The sequence below is a fragment of the Pipra filicauda genome, unplaced genomic scaffold, assembly GCF_003945595.2.
Source record: "Pipra filicauda isolate LSUMZ 115617 unplaced genomic scaffold, ASM394559v2 scaffold306_size1276767_pilon, whole genome shotgun sequence".
Taxonomy (NCBI): domain Eukaryota; kingdom Metazoa; phylum Chordata; class Aves; order Passeriformes; family Pipridae; genus Pipra; species Pipra filicauda.
The window spans coordinates 202779-217850 of NW_024104428.1; the positions used below are offsets into that span (position 1 = coordinate 202779).

Genomic DNA, 15072 nt, shown 5'->3' on the forward strand with positions numbered 1-15072 from the left:
TTGTATAGTTAAGAAAATAATTTAGAACATAAATAAAGTTTAGATACATCGGGTAGTGTTTTCAACATATATAACATTAGATCACATAACACAAAAAGTACACAAATACATGCCACCACCTTTGCTGAGGGCTAATCTTCTCAACTGTATTTATCCTTCAGCCTCTGGGGAAGTCCACTTTCTGTTGATCCACGTGGTGGATCAAGTCTCCAGCTTGGCCTTTCTCTGCTGTAGTGGATGAGCTATGCCAGTGATGAGAACAGCCTGAAGACAGCACACAGTGCAATTTCTCCCCTCTGAATTATTAAATTGAAGTTCTAAATTAAGTGGTGCATTCATCCATAAAATGATATTTTTTTTTTAAAATCCAGGAGCCTGATTTCCATAGCTGAATATGCCTGTGGTCACTGTAATAAGTATCAGAGGTAATTTAAGGTACACTAGAGAGGGAGCACTTAACTTGTACACGCTGCTTCTAAGAGGTCTCGAACATTAAACTCCTTTTGCTTTCTGTGGGCCTATTATCTAGACATTTTCTAAATCATCAGGTCTGTTTTATGGAAAAATAAAATGTATGTGGCCAGTACTACTCGCATGTACTCACTTAATTTCAGTCCTGGGAAAACAGTCGAAAGTACATATATGGTAACGGGCTAATTCCAATAACAATGAGGAGGGCTGATGAGATGGCTGGATAATCTATCCCTGGTGAGTACTAGAGTCATTAACTGAGTTTTCTCAGTGCCTGTCTGATAGGTGGAGCTCTGGCACTGGTATTTTTTTCCCTAGATTATCTCTGTAGGCTGGAGGATGACAAATATGGGATTATTTTCAATTAGTGGGCTTTAAAAGTGCGGGAATGTGCAGTGCAATAAATGCTTTGTTTGGATACTTATTTCAGTGTTCTTTTTAGCTTAAAACACTGTCTCTGGTGTAAGTATGTCCACACATGGTTTTAATCAGAAAAAAAGTACAATACAGAGAAAGCCCAACATAATAAGTCCCTTGATAATTATTTTTCCCCCCTCAGGTCACAAGGTCTTAAGGTAAAAGGTAAATTGTATTCCCATTTTTATAGCTAAGCCTATCCAAACCAAACTTCAAGGCACATAACAAATTAGCAAGAATTATCTTCAATAACAAATATTAAAAAAGACACTTCTGCTTGCTACCCTTTTAAGGCAGTCAAATGTTATGCTGAGACAGAACACACAGTAGGAACAGTGTTGACACCTCTGTACTAGTAAACTTGCCCTACCATAAGTAATGACAGCAATTATGGCTTTAAATATACATTGTAGGATTTAAAATTAGGCCCTCCACAGCACACTACACCTGAAGCTGCCTAGCTTGTGAGAGAAACAAGTAGTTCACTGATTTTTCTCTTTTTTATCTTTCTTTTCTTTTTTGGTTTTTTTTTATTTTTTTAACAACATAGCATTTACAATATGTACAAAAAGCAAAACAGAAATCCCCATCTGTACATGGAAAAGCTTTACCGGCACTCATGGTGCTCCTTGATGATGGAACTGAAGGTGTTCTGGTGTAAACTCGTCTTCACTCTTTTTTCCCTTTGTCTTCTGTTGCAAAACCAAACTCTTACGACTTCTTTCTCAAGGTTGAGCCCCTCGGCCATCCTCATGATTTCTTGAGAAGAAGGTTTGCTTTGTTCTCCAAAGTGCCTCTCTAGGGCTTCTTTGGCAGCGATACTGGAGAAAGGGATAAAATTTCGCCTTTAGAAACTTTTCTGGGCGTTCAAGCTTTCACTGCTGGCTCAGGGGAAGGGTCAAGGGACAGCACTGAAGGCAGTGACTTGGTTTGTTTCCTCTTTTTTACATAAAGGAAACCCACAGTTTCTATAGTTCTCTGCTGACGTGAACAGCATGACATGATGCAGAATTTCAGCACACAGTCATTAAAAGGCAAAACTAGCATGAAGTTCAGTGCAATTTCAGTGTTAACTATGAATTATTTGTGCTTCTTGATGCTGTTTAGGAGATACAGCTATTAACTAGCCATAAACGGGGCACAGGAATTGGAACAGTCTGTTCCACTCACAGCAGGGCCGTAGGGGTTCAGCAAATGCTCATCAGTGGCATTACCTGGTTGTATCAAATCATTTGGATTTATAAATGGGAAGATTTGAGAAAAGGTGTGTGCTGTATCAAATTCTGCATCTCATCGTGTTATAAAGAGAGCACTAGAGTGTTTCTAGAAATCGCAGAGGTTCTGGCAAGCTGTTTTAGCAATCACCACACTTTCCAAAATTCTGCCTTAACCTATTCCTCAGAGTCAGCAGCCACGAAAGTTGAGTGGTTCGCTAGACAAAAAAATTTAACACTATTATTTTTTCTTATTTTCAGATAGAATTTGCTTCTGATTTTTGTTACATAGTCTGAGAAAACACGGAGCATCTGTGACATGCTTTTGTGCCACAGGGACGCACCCAGAACAGCTTCAGCAGTAGCTGTAATTTCTTTGGACACAAGAGGGCACTTCATGTACTGTTCTGAAAGTGAGGTGAAGGTATTTCTGCCACAAAAATACACGCGGTGTCTGCTGGAGTTCTAACTTATTTCATTGCTTCATCTGTGTTATGCTGTTGGTCTCTCATTTACAGGTCAATTTTGCAATATTTACTAGTGTTACAAAAATTACCTAATTCACAGCATGGTCTTCTGCACACCCAGAATTACAGAAACATCATTATTTTTTACTAACACCTTCTAGGGCTTTGAGCAAAGTATTTAATAAAATAATTTCCACAAATTCAAATTAAGTAGTTTTTGCTCTGGATATGACTATTCTAATTTAGTTATTGGGGCTTTTGTTTTAGCATTAGTTAACCTTCAAACATCCACTAAGAATTCGTATAAAGCCCATCTCCCTGATTAGTTTCATGTCTTTAAATTGAGGTCCTATATGCCTTTAAAGGAGTAATTAATATTTTCTTACTGCATGGGATTTGGTCCTGAACTTCTCAATTATCTGTGTCCTTGGCAACCTGCCATATTTGATACTCCCACTGCAGCAAGCTTACATGTAAAAGCAGGAATAATTTGAAAATAATTTAAAAATAATTTAAAAATTAATAATTTCATAATTTTAAAATAATTTTAAAAATGCTTAATATGAGGACTGATTTTATCAATAGCTTTTAAAAAACACCAGACCTCAAGTTTCTGGCAAATTTATATGTGTTTTTTTAAATGTTTCAAAATGTATATGTTTATTTATACCAAAATAATGCAATTTATTTTTAATTATTAATAATTATTTAATAATAACTTATAATTATAATAAATATATATAATATATAATATGATACATATAATATATCGTATATAATTATATATTATATAATATTATATAATATTATATATTATATATTATTATGTATTATATAATATATCGTATATCTTATATAATATATAAGATATATAATTATATAATATATAATATATCTTATATATTATATAAGATATACGATATATTATATATAATTGTAATAAATATAATTTATAATTATTTAATAATACAATTATAGATGTAATGAAATTTTGACCGATCTGGAATAAAATATCTTTTCATACTTAAGTGTGTTGTTGAAAAAAAAGCCTTTGATTGGGAAAAATAATATCTTTGGAATAACTTGGGGTCTGATGGGTTATGCTGTTATTTTCCACAGACATGTTTCCAAATACTGAAACTTTTAGAAGCACTAGATGCAGATATTCATGAATGGAAAATAGCACTTCAATTTTGAACAGAAGAAAAAGCATCTTAGCGAAAGGGGTTTCTAACCTGTAAAGCCCTAAATATTTATTACCTTATGGTGGTTCTGCGCTTCCTCTTCCGCTCATTCACTCCAACTTTTTCATTATATAAAGCTGTATTAAAAAAAAAAAAGAAAAAAAAAAGAAAAAAGAGAACAAAACCTGGTAGTTTTTCCATTCTACAGGGAATGGAAAACAAGCAGAATCATCTCCAGAAAATCAGTCAATCTTTGAAGAGAGAAGAAAGCATAACAGAGAGGAGCATCACACATAGGATCTTTTCGTTGTGTAGGATGGTCAGTCATTGTTTTATCTCCAGCTATAAATGGTTATAAGCAAAAGTGGTGTGGCACCAGTAAAGATGCAGAGGAGCTGTGCTTCTCTTCCTTCCTCTGACACACCTTGCTCCTCCTGCCCTTCGGGGTACAGTCTGGGGAGATGGAGTCCGTTTCCCTACTGTCTCATCCTCCTTCAGAAACACAGCTTTGGCCCCCAGCCCCATTTATTCATCTGCCTTGTCCACCTCACCTTCTGATGGACAAGTCTCCGCTCTCTTCTCAGAGGCCACTGTCTGCAAACATGATCTGCCACTGTCTGCAAACATGATCTGCCACCCACCACAGCCCCTCACAAGCGATTCTTGCCGTGTGGCGACCACAACAGCAGAGCCCCTGGTTTCCAGCACAGTTACAGGGGGAGGAAGCTTTCTACACTTGGTTCAAAGGAAACTGAAGTGTGTGGCAGAATAACAACGTTTCCTACTGTTGAATACAATGCCAAATCCAAAAAAGTAGCATTAAGATCATCTTCCCTTTGTTCCCATGCCCAGCGAGTGCTGCCTGGTGGTTGTGCTTTCGCTGCCACCTCCAGGTTTGCTGCTTCCCAACATTGCAATTCATCCAGCTCAAAAGGCTGTTCTCAAAGGCAACCACTTCCTTTAAGTCAGCCAGCCTGTCCTAAAGTACTCTCTGCCCAGCGAGCCCTATGACTCTTCCTGCAACTGGAAATTAACTGGGCAAAGGGAAGAGCATTTTAGCTTACAACAAAAAACTCGATGCCATGCTATTCTTCTTCAGGGTTTAAAGCTCACTGTCACAGTTGAACTCAAATCCTTTTCCCCATGGCCATATCTCACATGCCAGAGTTTGGAAGGAAGACTCCTTTGCTAGTGAAAAATCCCTACTGCTAAAGGGGGGGTCCTGCAGGTCCTAATAATATGCTACAGGACTGGAGCTAGCTTGCTGGAATGGGACTGAAAGAAGTTTCTCCCAGCAGTCCAAGTGATGTTTCTGCTATTCTGTACCCTCCATACATTTCAGTTTGCCCCTCCTTGCTCACCCAAAAAAAGATAACTAAAATTTAAGACAAGCACACCTTAGCATCTAAATCTGGCAAAAAAAAAAAAAGCTTTAATCTATGGACTACACATAGTAGTCCTTGGGCATATATATGGCATTCTGGTTCAAATGCAAATCAATATTTAGATGATTTCAGTTCTCTACCTCCTACTTGTTCTGCTTCCTCCAGCCACTTGGACAGTATGGATTTCAGTTTGCAGGCGTTCTTGAAACTCAGCTGCAAGTTTTCAAAACGGCAAATGGTTGTTTGGCTGAATTCAGAGCCGTGCACAGCAGCCAGTGCTTCTCCAACGTTGGTTTGTGTGTAACCTGCCAAAAAACAAAGAGAAAAAAAAAGTAACTTCGAAGCTTTCTTGAGTGCTTAGACCTTCACTTCTGACTCCTGTGGACAGTGTGTGCCTGCAGTGCCTTCAGGATGAGCTCTCTCCAGAGGTCTCTGTGGCTGACTGAGCTCTCCTCAGAAATGTGTTCAGGACCTCAGTCTCCTGTTGGTTTCAGTGGAGCTTTACACTCCAAGATTAGGGATTTGAGAAGGATCCTGACACCCAGTATCTTTCTTTCTGTAGATGATGCAATGGTAATAAACTAATCCCTAGTGGCTCTCCTGTTGTTCGTTGCAACAACTAAGTTGAAGTGGTCAGAGAAATGCTGCAGTTTCCATGCAGACACTGACTTTGTCTCAGCAGCAACCTCTTTAGTGCTCTGAGCATATATCTGCCATGTTCAGGAGGCTGGATCATTATCCTCCTCTTCTGCCTCTGCACCAGAACAGGAAGGATCTCTTTGGACACTGAATGTCTCATGAGGCAACTTTTTACCTCTATTTTGGTTGCATTAACTCCAACTTTCTCAGTCTCAGGCACACAACCCATATTAACTTTGTCTTCCCTCGTAAAGCTCAACCTTCCTGTGCACATTGCATTTCTCCCATCAGAGCACTAAGCCCAGGCTCCATGTCATTTGCTTCCAGCAAAGGAAGTTTTGTTCCCTCAAAAATTCAGGATGAAGATGCAGTGACTAACAATGTGGGGCCTAGCAAGCACTTTCCATCGCCGTGCCTGACAACGAATACATGATATACAGGAAAATCAACCAGGTTCCTAATATTTTTAAACCCTCATTTCTTTTATTTCAGTTTAGACTGAAAAGGAAACACACCTGCTTTCTAGCTGTTGAGATAGTGCATAGATACCTCTAAACACCTTCCAATTTTTTTTAGATTTATGAAACTAGTAGGATTTCCTATGATTCTAATGTAATAATTGATAATGACAAAATCACAACTCTTCAGAGTACTCAGTATTCCTAAATGGGCTGCATCTGCACTGCTGGGTGTTATTTTTTTTTTTTTTCAGTACAATTCAAGCAAGGGTGAGGCTTTTACATTGCAATGTACCCCTATTTCCTACAGGTGAGAAAGACAAGGCTCAGTCTGCCTTTGTCCTCAGCTAAGATTGGCCAGTGAAAGACAAGCAGCTCACTGGAGACTCTCAAATGTGATCCATCTTGCATGAATCAGACAGCAACAAATACATCAGTTGCTGCTGTACCTGTGTCTTGGCACAAGAAAATAAATCAGGAAGAGAAGCTTCCTACTTGTGTGGAAGATTTCCCATGGCTGTCACTGGAATGACACTACAACCTCAGATGAAACTCTTTGTGGGGAAGAGGATGGGTATAAGAGGTTAGAGCATGTGCTGCCCTAAGTTGCAGATAATTTGGAGCCGTGCAGAATATTTCATCTGCTACTGAATGTAATTTATTGAACAGCAATAATTTTCTCTGTGCTTAAGACAAATAATTTAAGGGCAGGCAAGTTTGAAGTCCCTTCCTGCATACTAAGCTGCAAAAAGCTGAAGTTCATTAATTCCAATCAAGTCTTCTAGGAATGGAGAAAGTTTGGCAGTACAAGGCGAGATTAATGTTATGATCAGGCAGCTGAAGAGGCCAGACTATAAAACACTCAGAAATAATCAGGCTTTCACTGGAATTTTTCCACCTTTTGTTCGTGGACAAAAAAAGCACATACCCAGCTTAATTCTCCGCAGCTTAAATTCGTTGGCAAATTTCTCCAGCTCCCTGATCTCAGGGGAGTCCATGTCAACGGGGTCTTCCACGGACTTGCTTTTCCTGCGGAACTCCTGCTTGAAGTCCGTGCCAGTGGGATCATCTGTGAGGAGGGACTGGTGCATGGGAGTGAAGCCGTGGCCCAGGGCACAGGAGCTGGCACTCAGGGCGTGCTCCGGGAATTTATAGAGGCAAGGGGTCAGACTACCTGAGCAGCACCAAAGAGAAAACTCAGAACAGTTATTCTCTACCACTACACAGTAAAAAACCTCCCTTCACCATCTCATAATCCTGTAATATTCATTACATAACGTATGAAAGTATCTAAGAGTGAGGATCTCTTAGGAGGTACTGTCTCTTTCTTGTCCGAACTCATGAAAACCACTCAACGGTCATGGCTATCTTATTATTGAGTAAACAGAAGCACTTAAATAACATAGCAAATAGTCCAAACCTAAACAAATAAAATCCAAGGTCTAAACTGGAATTAAGGGGCACATCTAGATTGACAGATCTATGTCGTTTTAAGTCACCCAAAATTTGCCAGTCTCTACTTTCTGGTACAAAAAATATTTCCGTGTCAATGCCATGTGATGTATCCCATCTCGGATATGGGATACTCGGATGGGGTACTACCTTGGCTTGGCTTCAGCATAAAATTTCTTAGGGGAAAGCACAAAGGTAAAGACCTAAAGGCAAAAAAACCCTAAAACCCAAAACCCAGAACACATTCAAAATGATCCTTCTGGCTTAAAAAGAAATTACTCAAGGACAAACCAGAACTATCTTACATTACCTTTTGTTTACAAATATCAGACTTAACAAGGAGATTCGGTTAAGAGTGAAGGCTGGTTTTTCTCTAGGTATTGTACATAGAGCTAAAGAGTCTGTGACCTAAAGGAGGGGTGGGGGGAATCACTGGGGAAATATTAACACTCCTCGGTGTATCTGGAGCAGCCAGTAAATTCCAGGTTCTCAGGACACCCTTCCCAATTTTCTAAATTACACAAAACTCTTTAGAAGAACTCAGAACTTCATTAACCTCCACTTCTTCCTCCATTTATTGGGGTTAGGGTTGTCTTCACCACCCTGAATGCTCTCACCAGTGTTGGAGGTTCTAACCCCATACATGCCACACAGAGGATAACCACCAAAAAAAACCCAAAAAAAAACCAAAAAAAAGGAAAAATTTTTCTCAAAAAAAAAAAAAAAGGCAACCAAAAACAACTTAAAAAGAGGAGGACTTGCTTTGCAAGGTGCTGACACTGTTTACCACGTTGGGATGGGGCATGCTGCACGTCTGTAAGATGCGAGTCTGGGAGAGACTTGCCGACAGCATCTCTGGAGCTGAAGGTTTGATGCCTAAAAAAACCGAAAAAAGTAAGGGTAAAAAGAAGAAAGGAGAAAGAATAAAGATGTGTTTATTTTGGAAAGAAAGAAAGTGAACTTGTGAGCAATATATTTTGTTAAATGTCTATTAACTTTGCCAAGGGATCTGAACAACTCAAGGAATGTTTGCAACAGGCACATAAAAGCACAATGCAGTAGCAGCATTTGGACATTTGCACACCATGAAGGAAATCTACACTCTGTCCCTATGCAGATATATTCATCTAAGCTGACTAGCTTGAATATTTCCTTCGTTCTTAAGTGAAATAAAATTCTGAGCTTGATTTTGGTTTATTTCCAAATCACAATTATCTCCTGGGAGTTGTGTTAATTTGGTTCATGTCATTATCTCATTGACTGCTACTTGAATGGAATAGTCATTCTCACAGAATAACAGTTCCTCTTTCTTACTGAGCCTGGCACATGCAAAAATGAGCAGGATGCTAGCATACATTCATGAGTGTAAAAATCCATGACCATCTGTCTGATCTGCCTGCAGAATTCAGATATCTTTGCCTTATGCCCCATTTTATTTTATATCTTTGGTCAGGGCTTTGTCAGCCCAGGCACTGGTAATATACAGGTATATTGGATATGTCACTCCCGGTCCCTCAAAAAGTGATTATCACCAGGAAAAATGGACACAGGTTAGCAAAAAGAGCAGCACTCTCCCAGTTATGTAGAGAGAAATAAGATACAAAGTGATTTCATGAAAGATGCAGAGGTTTTGGGGAAACTCTGGGCACTGACCCTGATTTCCTAACCCTTTTTCTAGCGCCTTAATCCAAATCCCATCTCCTTTAAACAATCGTCTTGGATTGGTCCCTCTAAAGGGAAACTGCATAAAATCAACATGCAAATAGCTCACCCAGCTGAGGGTTGCTCTCTTACCTGCCATCACCCCGTAGGTGGATGGTTGGTTTCCATAATGACAGGAGGGCACAGAGTAATGAAGTCCTGCCAAGGCGCGTCCCGGCGTTGTCGTGGCAAAGGGAACACACAGGAGCAACACGAGTTTGGACCAAAGACAAAACAGATGGGACTGATAAGAAAACATGTGAGGATTCAAGACAGAGCCTTTAAGTTCAGAGGCAGAGAGTGCCCTTGTGCAGTTTTGGTGTGCAATCAGTAAGCATTTAGCTCTGGGCCATAACCATCAGGTAACACTTCTGGAAGTCCAGACAGTTTGCCAGGTCACAGCAGGTAAACTGCCAGTATAAATAGTGAGACACTCTCTGAGCTAAGACCAGAAACTGCCATGCTGTGGTCTTGTTGCATTGCTTTTAACATATTGTATGGTTATAACTCACTTTGCATACACTGCTTAGCGAGGGGAGCACTGAACTCTTTGGAGGAGACCACTTCCTCTCCTCACACACCTTTCACACACTGTCTCATTCAGTCTTACATAAAACCCAATTCTATGTTCTCAGAAAGTCACTTGCCTTCCCTGTCATGCAAACCCCACTGTGAACGAAGGCAGCAAGGAAGGCAATATTTTATACATGCCTAAGACCCGAGTTTCTGAAGGCAGCAGTGTGGGACACTTGCTTTGAGGCATCCAGAAGTCAGAATTTTTTAAGTGCCAATCCACAAAAAAAAACGTTTCAGAGTGCTTTGGCAAGGAGGTAGAGAAACATGATGGTAGATTCTGGGCTCCTGTAAAAAGTTGGGCCTAAATAAACACTTTCTATCAGCAGCAAACACACAATTAATTTGCCTCTTGCGTTTTCACAGGGCTATTTCAGGTCTGTGTTCAGTAATAGCCAGGGCCTGAAGAATGAGACCATTTTTTTGCTGACTGTGAAATAAGAGCTATGGCTCTTTCTCATGTATAAGTAGGAATAAAAATGCACATACTGTCCCCTCTAACAACTGCTATAAAATATAATATTAAAAATTAATGTTCACGAACATTCAGATGTGTAAAACCACATTTTAGAGAACATACTCCAGTTGTTCAAAACAGTATAATTAATTAGGGATTAGAATCCCTCTTTTTTACAACATTATTCGTAACAGTAAAATGTCCTGTTTAGATACACTTATACAGATATAAAATCTACTAAGACAAACATGCTTATACTAATATAAATGCACTGAAAATAAAGACTGTGTTAATAATTCTAATGCATGTAGAACGACACAACTTTTCTGTTGAGGTAAGATCTAAGTGTTTATTGGATTTTTTCCTATTATTACATAATCCACTGACTATTATTTTTATGCATGAAAATATAATTTTCAACTTGCTAATAAAGACTTAAAATTAAATGGTGAGGATGATCCTATTCAGATTAAATAATAACAATTAAAATGTTGAGGATAATGCAGAACATCAGCTGAATTACATGGCATAGTATTTGAAAAGAAATATATTCACCTTTTTGTGATGAAGAATTGCTACATCCATTTTTCAAAAAATTGACATTTAAAATAAGTTGTTATTCAAAATTCTTTCACTGTTTCACTGAGCACAAATTCTCCCTATATGCTGTCACAAGAATAGCATTGTTTATTACAATAACTGAATCTATGTATGAAATCTGTAAACCTTTAGTCATCATAATTGTTACTGCTTTCACGGGGTTATTTTTTTCACGAGGTTTGACCCTGTTTTTACAAGGTCATCTGCTAGATGTGATCCTGCAATCAAAATTTCCCAGGACTGCAGGGTCATTTTGTCCTTGGGAGGCAATTACAAAGTATCAAAACTTAAACTTGAAGCAGGTGAGCATTTGCTTTTGGCTGGCTGTCATCATGTACCTCTTATTACAAGCCAGACAAATCTAGAAAACACTTCTGTGATACAGATACATAAATTTGACCTCATACAAAATTTAAATTCTCCTATTCCCCACCACTCCTGCTAACCAACAGATATTTTGAGCCTCCTGCTTAATGTGCAAGATCCTGTTATCTATTACCAGTGATCAGTTTTCACTACTTACCTGCTTTTGCTTTTCGTTAAAATGTTTTATTACCAATGCATTTCAGGAGAAAGCTAGTTTCTTGTTAAGACTCCAAATAAAATTCTAACCTTAATGCCATTTCAAATAAATCAAACTATGTCTTCTTCTGTTCTGGAAACCTTTCCATCAACAATTCCTGCATTCCAGAATCCCACTTCTGTACTATTAAGGATGTGATAAAACTCTCTTTCTCCTTGTCTCTCTCTCAGATAGTTCAGTGATTGCATAGGCCGAGTATTTCAGTGCATATAATTGGGTTATATACACAAACATACCAAATTCAAAAATATTGTCAAGGCTTCTACTGCCAATTTTGAACATCCCACTTAAATCTTAGTCTTCATTCAGTATGCAATATGCCTTGAAAAGCAAGGTTTTTCTTTCTTTAAAGCTTCCCCAAGTGATATTTAGACCTGAGCTGTTTTAAATATATTTCCTATTTAAAGTAATTTATGTTATTTTAAATTGTGGTTATATAATAAGCTTTCAATTAATTTACATGACACTTCTCATTGAAGACTATATAGTCGTAGCAACAGTGACAATGTTTGAAGCTGTTTTAAATCAGTGTATTGGCAGCATATTTGAGCCTAATCTTGTAACAAATTTAGGGAAAGCTGCTCATTTAGCTAAAACACAAACATTTGTGATTTTCCTCGTTCACTCGTATGCAGAGTTTTGTGAAATTGCTTCTGCTTTAACATAATCCCAATCACACGTAACACTGACAACCGAGCACTTTAAATACTGCAGAACTTGATGAACCCAGATCATCCAAAAAGCATCACAAAAAACCCGAGAGTTACTGAGAGCAAGATTATTTTGAAAAAGTACCTGTAGATACAACATTGGTGGCGTGGTTAGAGACATGCAGGCACTCTGCGGCGCTGTGGTGCATTATCAGAGGCAGGGAGGGAGAAGAGTCAGAATTCAGGGGTACAAAGGTGTCAGATGAAGTGAATGCTTGGCAACTCATACCCTCCAACAGGCAGGAGAGCCGCTCGTCCCCTGTTTTCTGACAGGACAGATCCTGCGCAATCCACGGCAGCTCAGACCCTATTCCCGGCTTTTTACCTGCATATGCATATACAGGAGGGCTCCAGAGCACAGGGGAGGTCGTGTGCAGGTATTTATACCACTAGGAAATCCCTTTATCCATTTTAATGTTCTTTTTTTTCCCAGCAGTATTGCCATGCTGCCACAGAGCCTCCTTCCTTCCCACACAAACACAATACGCCTCCAATTAATGGGGGGTCGGGGGGAGGGGGGTGATGGGGGAAGAAGAGGGAAACCAGAGACACGATTTGACAGATATTTTCAATTAGATCTTTTGTAAAGGACAATGACCAGGAAAAAAAAAAATATATATAAAAGTATCGTAACAGTCGGTAGCAACAGAGAAGCTTAATGCTAAATAAGTTTCCACAGTTAACACCTGCCCCCAAAATCCCATCCAGGCAATTGTCTGGAAGGCAACCTGTCTGAGAGCTCAATCAGAAGTCTGCAACAGTCAAGAACCTATAGCAAAATAATCTGAATTAACCTAATTCCCAGGGCAGTTGCACAGTGATTGTTTGTCTTAACCTACAATAGTACAAATCAGAGATGTGTAAAATGGAGCAGCTGTATCCAGGAGGATATTTTTGAACAGATTGCTTTACAATAGCATGATGTGCTAAATGTTTGTCTAAGATGAACTCTTGAAAGAGCCCACAGCATCACAAAAAATTCATTTAGAGTTCCTCTTACTAATTTATACTACCACAGCACCTACAATCTTCTCCAGAAGATCCTAAGTAAAACCAGGATCTTTTCTCAAAGAAGTTGAGTGATTTTTTTTTGGCAGGAGATTGGAATTACTTTGGGTTACCCTAAAAATGATGAAAATTTCTGCAGGACACCGTAGTCACATATTTTGTGTATATGCAATAAAAGTGGAGTGTTCATTGTTTTGGTTTTTTTTTTTTTGTTTAGCTTGTTTTGGTTTGTTTTGGGTTTTGTGACCAAAGGTGGTTGGTCTTATTTTATGTAAAGATGATGATACTTTTTGTGTGTTTGGTATTCCTGACTGGTTCAAATGTCTGAACTAGAATTCTGACAATACAAACTTCAGATACACTAGGTGGGAGCAATCATACATGTCATTGCACCATTTTTCATGTATTATTGAAGAAAAGAGCTATTGCATTGAGCCATTCTGTAGAAGCCCAGTTATTATATGTACATTTGTTTTGGGGAAGGTTGTGTCTGAGATTGTTGAGAAATTTCATAAGAATTACTGCATAATGCAAATTGCACATGAGCTTTAACAGTGGTGAGGCTCTACATTCATAACCACTATCTATACATGCTCTTTCATACAGCAAAATATAAAAAAACTTCAAAATAGTTATTGCGATATTGTGGAAGATACTGTCATCAAATGAACTGCCATCTGCATTACTTTGGGCTTGGCCCAATGTAATATTAATGTCTGTGGATTCATATTAAAAATTTATTTTAATAATTTTCACCTCTGAGGTCCTTTTCTCCTTCAGTAAGGAGCACGATACATCTACCAGGGGCTTCAGCCCACATCCCTACTGGGATTTTGAAGCTATGGGAGAAAAAGAAACACTAAGAGTAACTTTACAGCCCTGTCCTTGGCAATTCTTTTTTCCCACATCCCAACAGGTAACAAATATATCACTGCAAACTCACGTCTAGATGCAAACAAGTTGTAGCCTGTCCCCAAATACGGGATGGAGCTCACTTCCATTTTTCATTTCCTCCTGAGGTGACACCATGCTAGCCACCACCTCAAATGAGTTTTTCATGCCATGGTTGTATTTACTGTTATGTTTTATAGTGCTGGATGACTTGGATTTCTATTTTTTTGTGTGTGTTTGTGCTGTACCACCTTCTTCTCATTAAGGTAAAAACTTCACTATTTTTCATTTTGACTATGACCAAGTTTCTTTAGTCATGTCCAGTTTAAAATAAAGTTGTTTGGTACAATTTTTGAGGATTCTGAATAGCTAGACTGTTACAGATCCCAGGTATTTGACAAATTTCACATGCATCAGGTGATGTATGAAATAAAGCTTGTTTCTAAAACGAGTAGCACCTCTCTTAAAGCCTTGTTACAACCCTCTGTTCTGCCAAGAAGGGCGCCTTGGTGGTGAAGTCCTGTCACACCAGCCACACTCAGCTCTTTGGCTGGGCTTCAGATTGCCTTACCCTGAGTGACCCGATGGCTCCCTATACTGTAATCTCATGGTCAGTTTTAAGGCTCTGCCTCACAGCAGAACAGTTGAGTGAAGGCTTCTGGCAGGAATTTTGGACCTGTGGCCGCTGGCTGAAGGAGGTCATTCCTTGTTTACACTTACAGGTGCCCTCAGAGCTTCAGTGGGAGTTTTCTGCCCTGATACATAGACCCCATTCTCCATTTGGATGGTGGTATGATGTCAGTAAATGTTACAGCAAAGCCCATCTGCTTCCTCAGTTAAACTGGCCTTTTGAGTGGGTGTT

The 15072-nt window shown here is 38.9% G+C and overlaps 1 protein-coding gene across 1 annotated transcript; it reads right to left on the reverse strand.

Moving 5' to 3' along the window:
- Nucleotides 1–1495: 1495 nt before the first annotated feature.
- On the reverse strand, nt 1496–12538 carry POU1F1 (POU class 1 homeobox 1). Its single transcript, XM_039383349.1, is given in 7 exon segments — nt 1496–1709; nt 3830–3890; nt 5279–5443; nt 7164–7409; nt 9482–9593; nt 9595–9632; nt 12397–12538. Coding segments are annotated over 7 exon segments (978 nt in total).
- Between the last annotated feature and the right edge of the window lie 2534 nt (nt 12539–15072).